General features: G+C 43.9%; 1 protein-coding gene across 3 annotated transcripts in view; it reads left to right on the top strand.

Annotated features, from left to right (window-relative positions):
• The window catches only part of st3gal2 (ST3 beta-galactoside alpha-2,3-sialyltransferase 2), a 48,356-nt gene extending 36,959 nt beyond the window's left edge, over positions 1-11,397 (top strand). For all 3 annotated transcript variants that reach the window (XM_061822351.1, XM_061822352.1, XM_061822350.1), the window contains exons 5-8: positions 962-1,141; positions 1,241-1,286; positions 7,576-7,695; positions 7,781-11,397. In XM_061822351.1, coding sequence (XP_061678335.1) covers positions 962-1,141; positions 1,241-1,286; positions 7,576-7,695; positions 7,781-7,954 — 520 coding nt within the window. In that variant the 3' untranslated portion in view covers positions 7,955-11,397. The remainder of the gene's footprint in view (positions 1-961; positions 1,142-1,240; positions 1,287-7,575; positions 7,696-7,780) is intronic.
• The last annotated feature ends 2,221 nt before the right edge of the window (positions 11,398-13,618 follow it).

Genomic DNA, 13,618 nt, shown 5'->3' with positions numbered 1-13,618 from the left:
AGCAGATGCTGTTTTTGAAATATGTACAGTATGTATAATGAAGCATCCAGAGACTAACGCTTGCTTAGATCGTGTCAATTGGTTTGGAACTTTGCAAGGGCCCAAAATCCATTAAATGACGGGTGATTAATAAAAAAAAGCCTCTGTGATGTCACTGAAATCTTGTCCTGAAAACAAAAGTCTTACACAAATGGTATCAGACCTTAAAATGTCCGCTACACTGTTGAATAGAGAATATCGGACATTAGCATGGCTACTGATTCACAGTCGATTTTTATTGTTATCATGTTGGTGTGCAATATTTACATTAAATCTGGCTGAGCAAAGGTATGTGCATGATATGGCTCTTTGATGTGTATGATGTGGCTCTTCATCTCCGACTGGTTGGCCACGCCTGTAAAAGCATCATACGCAAATAAGATGGCCATTACTGATTCTGTTCACTGTCAGTGCATCAGTGTTCCATCATCGCCTTCATTATTCAATACATTTTAAAGCGAGTAACTTAATAAATTGGCATCCACAGAAGACATCTCATCATGATTTCTTCACTTCTACCTACAAAACTGGAAGGAAACATTATGAACTGCTATTTATTAAAATTTTAAAACTAGGCTCTGTCAGTAGGTTATTTTAGGTTTTTAAGAATGAATTAACTTGCCCTTGTTTCACTTAATTGCCGAATGTTCTCATTTACATACAACTTCAAAATTATCAGGGGGAATTATTCTGTAGTACCACTAGTAGTACGGTGCGTTAAATTTTTTGCCTTGGCAAGTCTACAGTTTGGGGAACCTGAAAAAAAAATCTTTACAAAGTGCTGCTGTCCCATGTGTCATTTTTGTACAGTGTTTATTACTTATAAACGCGACTTGTTTCTAAATGGGCAAACGAGGTGCTTCCATTCTTTTCTAGCTGTCAGAGTGCACCCCAAAGACAAATATCTCTCTTCCGCTCTCAGGATAAACTTGGCCCCCACGGTGGGCTACGAGGAAGACGCCGGCAGCCACACCACTCACCACTTCATGTATCCGGAGAGCGCCAAGAACCTGGCGGCCAACGTCAGCTTTGTCCTCGTTCCTTTTAAAACGCTGGATCTCGTTTGGATCACCAGCGCGCTGTCGACCGGCCAGATCCGATTGTAAGCGCACAATACAGTTCAGACGACCGGGCCATGAGGATTCCGTCTTATTTCAATCAGTCCAATTGATAGAATGGTTAATCATCCTTTCCGCTCTAGCACCTACGCTCCAGTGAAACAGTTTCTCCGTGTGGATAAAGACAAGGTAAGATATTATTAGTAATTTGCTATGCCCCAACAGAGACTCAAATACACACACACAAACACAGACATCTTTCCCACAATTATGCTCGATGATGACGGATAAGTTAGGCGAGAAACCCTCCCTTTGTTTTAACTAATCTTTTGCTCACTCTTTAATCCATGAAAATAGATAAACTTCACATAATCCCCACCATGTGGAGACTTGATGGGGAGGCTCTTCGCTTGAGCACCAACACTATTTTACAGCCCATTTTGGACTCTCACCAGAACCGTGGATTTGTAAGATTTACTGAGAGCAGCCTAAAACCTTGTTTGCTGGCACTGGATGTCACCTGTAGATTAGAAAAGTGGAAATTCTCACCAGATCATTAATTCTGGTTGTTTTGAAGTAAGCAGAACCTCAGGGAGTGTTAAACAAGGCATTTTTGATATTCAGTTAAGTAAATACCATCTTGTTTTCTAACCATGCTGTAAGAAGTTTGAACAATGCACATTTCTCCAAAATAACCAATAAGTCACAAATACTATTTCCCCTCACTAAGCACCTTTTTAAGTTCACTTCTGAAAAAGAGCAAGTTAGATGTTAACAATTTCGACAGCTCGTGACCGGCGGTATCACTCTTACAATTTTAATGCAAAATTATAGAAAATCTATATTTTATTCAAGTGAATGAACTAAATTAACAGTTCTAATTCTGCTGTGTCTGAGTGACGCTTTTGTTACGGTGGACCACACTTTTCATTAAAATAAATATTTGGTTGGCCTTGCTGGTACTGTCCATTCTTTTTTTCCTTTCGGCTTGTCCCGTTAGGGACAGCCACACCGTGTCATCTTTTTCCATCTCAGCCTATCTCGTGCATCTTCCTCCCTTAACACCCACTGTCCTCATGTCCTCCCTCACAACATCCATCAACCTTTTCTTTGGTCTTCCTCTCGCTCTTTTGCCTGGCAGCTCCATCCTCAGCACCCTCACTCTCTCCCCTCTGAACATGTCCAAACCATCGAAGTCTGCTCTCTCGAATCTTGTCTCCAAAACATCCAACTTTGGCTGTCCCTCTAATGATCTCATTTCTAATCCTATCCAACCTGGTCACTCCGAGCGAGAACCTCAACATCTTCATTTCTGCCACCTCCAGTTCTGCTTCCTGTTGTTTCTTCAGTGCCACCGTCTCTAATCCGTACATCATGGCCGCCCTCACCGCTGATTGATAAACTTTGCCCTTCATCCTAACGGAGACTCTTCTGTCACATAGAACACCAGACACCTTCTGCCAACTGTTCCATCGCGCTTGGACCCGTTTTTTCACTTCTTTACCACACTCTATGTTGCTCTGTATTGTTGACCCCAAGTATTTGAAGTCGTCCACCCTCATTATCTCTTCTCCCTGGAGCTTCACTCATCCTTCTCCGCCCCTCACATTCATGCACATATATTCTATGTTACTTCGGCTAATCTTCATTCCTCTCCTTTCCAGTACGTGCCTCCATCTTTCTAATTGTTCCTCCACCTGCTCCCTGCTTTCACTGCAGATCACAATATCTGTGAACATAATAGTCCAAGGGGAATCCAGTCTAACCTCGTCCGTCAGCCTATCAATTACTCCCACAAACAGGAAGGGGCTCAGCGCGAATCCTTGATGCAGTCCCACCTCCACAATAAGTTCTTCTGACACACCAGCGGCACATCTCACCACTGTTCTGCTGCCCTCAAATGTGTCTACTATTCTAACATATTTCTCGGCAACACTAGACTTGCGAAAAAGAGCTTTTATGTTACTTCACATGGAAAAGTTTAATGATACCTTTAGTTACACTACATGCACCTCGAAAGTTTATGAAATAAGGTGGCGTCGGCGCCATGCAATGAGAAGCCGCAGAGGGTTGGGGGGCGTCGTGGCGGCTCTGGGCGCTTTCTCACCAAGCGACCGTGGCACGTCCACTACATCGGTCCTTTCCGTCAGGGCGATGTGAGAGAGAGAGAAAGATCTGAGTCGCAACGGTAACGCTTTCTCCTCCCTTTGCGGTTTTTCATCGCACGGCAAGAGGGCCATTTACAAAGTCCTTAATTCACTTGAATGGAAGTTGCTGCGACAACCATCGCTGGCTCAGCGGTGGCTGAGACTTGCTTGATTAAAAGGGGGGAGAACATGCAAACTACATAAAGGCAGGGTCGGGTTTGATCCGGGATCCTCAGAACTGTGAAGCAGACATGCTCACCAGTCAGTTGCCAATCCACCACAAATGAAACTAATCAAAAAAATGAAATGGGAAAATATAAAAACAATTTTCACTCAACTGTGCAATCTTCTTCTTCTTTTCCTTTCGGCTTGTCCCGTTAGGGGTCGCCACAGCGTGTCATCTTTTGCCATCTTAGCCTATCTCCTGCATCTTCCTCTCTATCCCCAACTGCCCTCATGTCTTCCCTCACCACATCCATAAACCTTCTCTTTGGTCTTCCTCTCGCTCTTTTGCCTGGGAGCTCCATCCTCAGCATCCTTCTACCAATATACTCACTCTCTCGCCTCTGAACATGTCCAAACCATCGAAGTCTGCTCTCTCGAATCTTGTCTCCAAAACATCCAGCTTTGGCTGTCCCTCTAATGAGCTCATTTCTAATCCTATCCATCCTACTCATTCCAAGCGAGAACCTCAACATCTCAATTTCTGCTACCTCCAGTTCTGCTTCCTGTTGTTTCTTCAGTGCCACCGTCTGTAATCCGTACATCATGGCCGGCCTCACCACTGTTTTGTAAACTTTGCCCTTCGTCTTCGCAGAGACTCTTCTGTCACATAACACACCAGACACCTTCCGCCAGCTGTTCCAACCTACTTTGACCCGTTTCTTCTCTTCCTTACCACACTCACCATTGCTCTGGATTGTTGACCCTAAATATTTGAAGTCATCCACCCTCGCTATCTCTTCTCCCTGTAGCCTCACTCTTCCCCCTCCACTTTTCTCATTCACGCACATATATTCTGTTTTACTTCGGCTAATCTTCATTCCTCTCCTTTCCAGTGCATGTCTCCATCTTTCCAATTGTTCCTCTGCATGCTCCCTGCTTTCACTGCATATGACAATATCATCTGCGAACATCATGGTCCAAGGGGATTCCAATCTTACCTCATCTGTCAGCCTATCCATTACCACTGGTCAGAGCTGATCCCTGATGCAGTCGCACCTCCACCTTAAATTCCTCTGTCACACCGACGGCACACCTCACCATTGTTCTGCTGCCATCATACATGTCCTGTACTATTTTAACATACTTCTCTGCCACACCAGACTTACGCATGCAGTACCACAGTTCCTCTCTTGGTACTCTGTCATAGGCTTTCTCTAGGTCCACAAAGACGCAATGTAGCTCCTTCTGACCTTCTCTGTACTTTTCCACGAGCATCCTCAAGGCAAATAATGCATCTGTGGTACTCTTTCTAGGCATGAAACCATACTGTTGCTCGCAGATACTTACTTCTGTCCTGAGTCTAGCCTCCACTACTCTTTCCCATAACTTCATTGTGTGGCTCATCAACTTTATTCCTCTATAGTTCCCACAGCTCTGAACATCCCCTTTGTTCTTAAAAATGGGAACTAGAACACTTTTCCTCCATTCTTCAGGCATCTTTTCGCCCGCTAGTATTCTGTTGAGTAAGTTGGTCAAAAAATCCACAGCCATCTCTCCAAATTGCTTCCATACCTCTACCGGTATGTCATCAGGACCAACTGCCTTTCCAGTTTTCATCCTTTGTAGTGCCTTTCTGACTTCCCCTTAGTAATCATTTCCACTTCCTGGTCCTTCACTCTTGCCTCTTCAACTCTTCCTTCTCTCTCATTTTCTTCATTCATCAACTTCTCAAAGTATTCTTTCCATCTATTTAGTACACTACCGGCACCAGTCAACACATTTCCATCTCTATCCTTAATCACCCTGACCTGCTGCACATCCTTCCCATCTCTATCCCTCTGTCTGGCCAACCTGTAGAGATCCTTTTCTCCTTCTTTCGTGTCCAACCTGGTGTACATGTCTTCATATGCCTCTTGTTTAGCCTTTGCCACCTCTACCTTTGCCCTACGTCGCATCTCGATGTACTCCTTTCGCCTCTCCTCAGTCCTCTCAGTATCCCACTTCTTCTTCGCTAATCTCTTTCCTTGTATTACTCCCTGTATTTTGGGGTTCCACCACCAAGTCTCCTTCTCCCCTTTCCTACCAGATGACACACCAAGTACTCTCCTGCCTGTCTCTCTGATCACCTTGACTGTTGTCGTCCAGTCTTCCGGGAGCTTCGGTTGTCCATCGAGAGCCTGTCTCACCTCTTTCCGGAAGGCCGCACAACATTCTTCCTTTCTCAGCTTCCACCACATGGTTCTCTGCTCTACCTTTGTCTTCTTAATCTTCCTACCCACCACCAGAATCATCCTACATACTACCATCCTATGCTGTCGAGCTACACTCTCCCCTACCACTACTTTACAGTCAGTAACCTCCTTCAGATTACATCGTCTGCACAAAATATAATCTACCTGCGTGGTTCTACCTCCGCTCTTGTAGGTCACTATGTGTTCCTCCCTCTTCTGGAAATAAGTGTTCACTACAGCCATCTCCATCCTTTTTGCAAAGTCCACCACCATCTGCCCTTCAAAGTTCCTTTCCTGGATGCCGTACTTACCCATCACTTCTTCATTGCCCCTGTTTCCTTTACCAATATGTCCATTACAATCTGCACCAATCACAACTCTCTCGCTGTCTGGGATGCTCAGAACTACTTCATCTAGTTCCTTCCAGAATTTCTCTTTCGACTCTAGGTCACATCCTACCTGTGGTGCATAGCCGCTAACCACATTATACATAACACCCTCAATTTCAAATTTTAGTCTCATCACTCGATCTGATACTCTTTTCACCTCCAAGACATTCTTAGCCAGCTCTTCCTTTAAAATAACCCTTACTCCATTTCTCTTCCCATCTACTCCGTGGTAGAATAATTTAAACCCTGCTCCCAAACTTCTAGCCTTACTACCTTTCCACCTGCTCTCTTGGATGCACAGAATATCAACCTTTCTCCTAATCATCATGTCAACCAACTCCTGTGCTTTTCCTGTCATAGTCCCAACATTCAAAGTCCCTACACTCAGTTGTAGGCTCTGTGCATTCCTCTTTTTCTTCTGACGCTGGATCCGGTTCCTCCTCTTCTTTGTCTTCGACCCACAGTAGCTGAATTTCCACCGACGCCCTGCAGGTTAGCAGTGCCGGGGGCGGGCGTTGTTAACCCGGGCCACGACCGATCCGGTATGGGATTCTTTAGATGAACGCTGATATTTGTTTGGCACAGTTTTTACGCCGGATGCCCTTCCTGACGCAACCCTCTGCATTTATCCGGGCTTGGGACCGGCCTACAGATTGCACTGGTTTGTGCCCCCATAGGGCTGCATTTCACTCAACTGTGCAATGATTGTCAAAAAATACAACACTAAAGTGCACAGTTTTGAAGTCCTCAGTAGTTTTGGAGGGATACAACAATAAAGAAACTGCACCTCAACAGTAATGAAGACACCTTGGATTATAAACAATCATTCTCCAGTTATGATACTATGTACCTTGTCAACATTATTGCCACTTTGAAATGTGCATTGTAATTAATAACAATACAGATGAATGCATTTTGCAATGTTACAAATGACCTGAATTATAATGACACGATTGATTGCTACTTCGTTCCGGAAGCCTCACGGCTAGCGATTGCTAATTCTGTGCATGCTGGCAGCAGTGAGTAACAAGTTCTGCTGGCTGCGCTCGCATTTTTATGCTTCCCACGTCATCACAAACCTTGCACATCGGCTGATTAATAGCATTGCTCCACGTCGCTTTGGAGACACCGCCGCACAACTGCCGATGGGAGCTCGCGGAGCCGAGTGGCCGCCTCCGGAGCGAGGAGGAGGCCGCCGCCGCACAGGCGACCGACCCAGTTAGAGGATGGCTGAGTCAGACGAGGAGGCTCGTGGAGCAGAAAAAGGACGACGCAGATCAGTTTTTGACACGTACATTACTGCCATGTTTGATGGAAGAAATACGCACCCTGTTGATCACTATGATTGAAGGGAAATTTATTGCGATCACTTTCACAATCATCAAATCGCCCAGATTTACTCTGCCCAGCCTCCCGTTTCTAAGGTTGTTTCAGTATTGTAATTTTAATTAGTTTATGTGTAAGCGTGTATGTCTTTGTCCATTTTTTCCCCCCTTTTGATGTTCACACCAGTGACAACTGGTTTCTTTTCATTGTCTCTATCCAGGTCCAAATCTTCAACCCAGCGTTCTTCAAATACATCCACGACCACTGGACGAGGCATCACGGTCGCTACCCGTCCACAGGCATGCTAGTGCTCTTCTTTGCCCTCCACGTCTGCGATGAGGTCAGTGAAAAACGCTAACATCTTTCTGTCTTCCATTTACATTACAGAACTTTACATATCACTCTTTGTATCACGACTTCTCTAGGTAAACGTGTTTGGGTTTGGGGCAGATGGCCGTGGAAACTGGCACCACTACTGGGAGCAGAATCGCTACGCTGGAGAGTTTCGAAAGACAGGGGTCCATGATGCAGATTTTGAAGCTCAGATCATTCAAAGACTTTCTGAGGCTGGAAAGATCACCGTTTACCCAGGGAAATAAATCAACTCGGGGAAAACGGGTTCAGCCAGAGTTAAACAGTTACAACTTTGGGTTTTTCATCCAAAGGCCTAGTCCTCCTAAAAGGGACCCAAAAAGGTCAGTGATGCGTCCCATCATATCACATTCAAGCCCACTAGCTAGTAACTCAATGTTTGGATGTGGACCGGCACTCAAGACGTGGCAACATATCGATCTGGGTTCTGGGTGAGGTTCTGCTCACACGGAGACAGGGAGGGAAGAGCCTCAGCGTTTCACCTCTTATGCTACGACCTGAGACTGGAAGACCCGAGGAGGGTTTCATATTTACAAACTTCAACTCAGGAGTGGAAAAATAAAGACATCAAACTAACAGCGACGATGAGCGCTACCAAGCTTTGCGGTTCCGAGAACTCAAGCGGGAATCGTCACATTCGTTCACGTATTCTATAAATCTACTCTGCCACCATTTATATAGATGCACATTGGCTGGAGCAGGAAGCGGCACCATCAGCCATCAGCAGTCTACAGGACTAGAGTTCACCCTGCCAGTGTTTCCAATAGCAACAAATGACAGAGCTGTGGATGTTGACCGACATAAAGCAACACTGTAGGCGTGTAGACAGACAGACAGAGAGAAATGACTCACCGCACATTATGTGGCAGCAAGTGAAGCAGACAGCGAGATTTTCCATTTCTCACAAAGTCATAAGCTATTCGACATTTCTCCTTTTGGTAGAGAAACAGTTCTTGAATCTTTTACAGGGATGACTACTGCGTCGCATGAAACTTGTTGGAAAAAGAGAAGAACAAAAAAGAGACTGAGTTACACGAGGTGATTACTGGGAGTAGAGGGAATGATTCTCCTGGAATCCCCACACAGCCAAAGTTCCAGACGGACGATGTTCTGACTGCGTCCTTGGAAGGCTGCACGCTGGACTCAAATCAGACTTTTACTAATCCCCATGTGCTGTGTTACGGTCTAATTTAAGAGCCAGCGCACGACAATGGCACTCATCATTTGGTGCGGATTTGTGTGGTTTGCGTTGTTTTGCAAGTTCCACTCTGATGGAAGGCTCTCAGCGAGCTCTACTGCATTTGATGTTTGACGGGACTTCAAACACTCCAAAGTGACTTTTGTAACCCAGCGGATTTTGCTCATTCCTGTGCCCGTGTGATGGGTTGGAAGAGCCCGTGGAAACCACATGGATGTGGACTCATTGGACATGATGGCCCCATCTACTGCTAATCCTGGTAGCTGCCAATTAAACTTCAGCGCTCTCTTGAAAGGGTAGAGAGCCACCACGCGCCTTAGAAATCACCATTTTACCTGCACTTCTGTTCTGTTTTTCATCACCACGTCATAGTCACTGCTGCACAATGTTTTATTTTTAGAGCTTCATTTTAATTGTGTGTTTCTCACAAAGGATGTTTTACTTCACCCTTGGTGGTCCCTAAAATATTTTTTATTTTGAGGAAAGAAATGTCCTGCAACTGGCTGGCGACCAGTTCCCCCGGAATAGTCAGCTGGGATGGGCTGCAGTAGGCCCGCCACCTTAGTGACTATGAGCGGTACGGAAAATGGGTGGGGTGGAAAGAAATAACACATTAAGGGTACTTTGAGGGGAATTATTTCATTTTTGTTGAGGAGATCCATAAAAAGGATCAAGAGAACTCTTAGAATGTCTGTTAAAAATATTTCCCTGCCAACCGAAGCTCCATGCCCCTCGAGTTCAAATGATTATGCGTGTTTTGTTTTAGATTTTGTTTGTAGTTGGAATACAAATATAATTCTTGTATAAATCGCATATCACAGCAGCCACTTCACAACTTCATGTAATGCAATACAGAAGCTACATTCAAATTCTGACTATATAAAAGACAAAATATTGCCAATGTGAAACACAGTATGATGCAGTGCAGCGCTACTAACTACTAATATGAACATATTGTTGAATGAATCAAGGTTATTACATTGGATCTCAGATCATATACCTAATGTCGTGGTTGGTGAGTGTAAATATTTAACTCATTACGGACACACCTGACTTTTGTACGGGGAGCGTCGGAGCGATTCCTGCTCAGCGATGCTGTTGCTACGGAAACCAGCTCAGGGTGTAGTCCGCCATTCGCCCGAAGTTGGCTGGGATAGGCTCCGGCACTCCTGTGGCCCTTGTGAGGATCAGCGACTTGGAAGACGGCTGGATGGAAAATGCTCATATTCTTTTTCACATAAAAACAGTAATAATTCCAAAAATGAAGAGAATATATATATATATATAATGTTACCTTGCTTGAAACGCCTTCAGTAACAAAGTAGCACATCTTAAGGCCTAAAAAAATGTAGAAAATGCATCTCAAAATTTACAGCTAATAACTACCAGATTATCCATGCAGTAGTGGCAAAAATTCCACTTTCCACTTCGTTTATCTTTTAGACCAGTTTGGGACAAAGTAGGGGCTGCGAGCTCTAGACGGCCCACCCAGTATTTGTGTATTTTATATTATTAACCAATTTAGAGGGTAATAGAAATATATGTCTCCATTTGTTATTTTATTCTGATTCTTCTCATTAGCTAATTGGTTATCTGACTTATTGTAAATAATATTTAAAAGATGGTACTTATTGATATTCAATCTTTAATAGGTGTTTAATCAATTGCGGTTGAATAATTATAAATACTGTAATGCCCCTTCTTCTTCTTTACCTTTTAGCTTTTCCCATTAGGGGTCACTCAAAATGACAATTATTTTGAATGTTTAAAAAGCTTTATTGTCCACAGTATTTTGTTTCCTTTTTCTTTTTATTTCTTGTTTTTCCTTATTATTATTTTTTTCACATCATCTACCGACGGCCAGGCCTATCTGACCCTCTTCGTGCCCTTGAGTAGAGAAGACTGCCCGCCCACCGTTTAAAGCTATTGTTGAAATTTTGCTGCCGAAAGAAGTCGTTGTTGTCTTAGTGATGAGAGCTGGGGAGCTCTACCGCCCCCAATCGGTCATCAGATGAACTATTCTGTGTTAAATATCAGCTGTATGCAGAATATGCTTTGTCTTATCATTCGGTGCGTTGTGTCTTGCATCAATTCCAATCATGTGTTTTTGCACATGGCAGCTTTTAAAATGATTATTATGTGGTTTTGAGGGACAAGCGCAGTTGCATAAGTAGATAGCTGTGCCTCGCGCTGCCCCAGCAGCCATCTGTCAGCTTTGCATCTTGAAGCTTTCCACTCTTGCTGGCTGTGAGCTGTGCCTTCTGAGTTGCATACACTACACTACTTACAGCAAGTCACCTATGGCAACTCCCTTTTTTTATTTTCTTTTTTGAAAGCTTGCCACAGGATGAAAAGGTTTTCAGCTAGGGATGTGTGTAATTCATTGCTACGTTAATGTGGCAAGAACAACACTTGTTTTGCATATCATAGATTTGTCCACTAGTGACTCAATAAACAATATGACATATTCAAGGAGGTGTTATGCCTTTCTTCCCCCCCTTAGGAATATCCATATCCAGTGCAGTACAGACAATGTGAAAAGTCAACATTCCCCCCGCAAAATGTACGGGACAGATAAAACAAATGGGCTTTATATACATTTTTAAAAAGTTACTGTTCACTGTACTGTACAGTGATCTTGAGGGCGTCACTTGCCTCAAGATTTTCAAGTAGAATTTAGTTTAGACTGGCAAAACTGGTTCGTTTACTTGTCACATGTCAACTGCCACTGCGCCCAAAATCTTGTTTTAATAGGTTTGAATCTTTTCTGCAGATTTGGAGAGACGTTTAGTTTTGGAACCTGGGATAGATATCCTCTGCCTTAGTCTCTAAATGTAGTAAACTTCTAACTAATGACGTTTCCTGTTTGATTTTGTCCTCCTAGATCAGATGAATGTTTCAGTTATTCATTCAGTCACTTTCATTTGACTGGATACTATTTGTAAAATATTTTGTATGACTTTAAAAGAGGCGGCACGGTTGCTCAGCTGGTAAAGTGTTGGCCTCACAGTTCTGAGGACCTGGGTTCGATCCCGGCCCCACCTGTGCGGAATTTACATGTTCTCCCTGTGCCTGCGTGGGTTTTGCCACTAGGTGTGTTTGTCTCAATGTGCCCTGTGATTGGCTGGCAACCAGTGCAGGGTGTACCCTGCCTCCTGCCCGTTGACAGCTGGGACAGGCTCCAGCACTCCCCGTGACCCTTGTGCGGATAAGCGGCTAAAAAATGGATGGATGGACTTTAAAAGACTGTTTTATTCTGATCAGTGACAAATCCCAAACAATAAACAAGCACGTAATTGTGGTTTTTTTTTTTGATCCAGTAAATTTTTTTCCCCAACTGAATTTACATTAATCTAATGTTAAAATCCCCAAATCATCTTTTATTCAAAAAATATTATTTCAGTGCCAGCATTTTATATGGACTTGACATTGTATTATTAATATTTTTCCAAAAATGCACCTTACAAGTCGGCATTAAGTCTACATTGTTCAACATCAGGCGGGCATGGTGAAGCAACTGGTTAGAGTCTTGGCCTCACAGTTCTGAGGTCTCGGGTTCAAATCCTGGCCCCGCCTGTGTGGAGTTTGCATGTTCTCCCTGTGCTTGCGTTGGTTTTCTCTGGGCACTCCGGTTTCCTCCCACATCCTAAAAACATGCAAGATTAATTGGACACTCTAAATTGCCAAACGCAACATTTGGCACACTTTTCATTCTTCTTTTTCTTTCGGCAGGTCATCTTTTTCTGTTTTAGCCTATCTCGTGTATCCTCATCTCTAACACCCACTGTCCTCCCTCAGAACATCCGTCAACCTTTTCTTTTGTCTTCCTCTCGCTCTTTTGCCTGGCAGCTCCATCCTCAGCACCCTTCCGCCAATATACTCAGTCTCTCGCCTCTCGACATGTCCAAACCATCGAAGTCTGCTCTCTCGAATCTTGTCTACAAAACATCCAACTTTGGCTGTCCCTCTAATGGGCTCGTCTCTAATCCTACCCAATCTGCTGAATCTGAGCGAGAACCTCAGCATCTTCATTTCTGCTTCCACAAGTTCTGCTTCCTGTTGTTTCTCCAGGGCCACCGTCTCTTATCCGTACATCATGGCCAGCCTCACCACTGTTTTATAAACTTTGCGGAGACTCTTCTGTCACATAGAACACCAGACGCCTTCCGCCAACTGTTCCACCCCGCTTGGACCCGTTTCTTCACTTTCTTACCACATGCCGTACTCAAAACATGAGTTCAACCAACTTTGAGGATTTAATCAGGTAGCACCTGAGCTACATCCCCCTCGTATATGTTGACGTGACGGCTGGCACCAGAACGTCACCAAAGCTAAGGCACTGGGGATTGAACCCTGGACCTCAAACAAGCGCTCTGCCCGTAAGATGCATCCATACATTTTTTACGCGGTTTTTTTTTGGGGGGGGTCGAAAACCTATTTGTAGACCTACCGAGACGTTTAAATTGCAAGGTTCCACTGTACTGTACTGTACTTTCAAAATATTCTGAATAATTACACAATTACACAAATGATCAAAGTTCTAACATGATTAACTTAAGCTTTCAGAAATTTCCTCCGCATCACCTTTCAAGTGCGAGCAATCAGAAGTTAACATTTCCAAATGTGTTCAGTATAGACAGAATATTGATCAGCATATTAAATAGATATTAAAAAAAAAAAGTGTAGACGCAGG

The sequence above is a fragment of the Syngnathoides biaculeatus genome, chromosome 6 (assembly GCF_019802595.1).
Source record: "Syngnathoides biaculeatus isolate LvHL_M chromosome 6, ASM1980259v1, whole genome shotgun sequence".
NCBI classification, from domain to species: domain Eukaryota; kingdom Metazoa; phylum Chordata; class Actinopteri; order Syngnathiformes; family Syngnathidae; genus Syngnathoides; species Syngnathoides biaculeatus.
The sequence above is the reverse complement of the archived record's forward strand: the minus strand, read 5'-3'. Positions and strand labels throughout refer to the sequence as shown.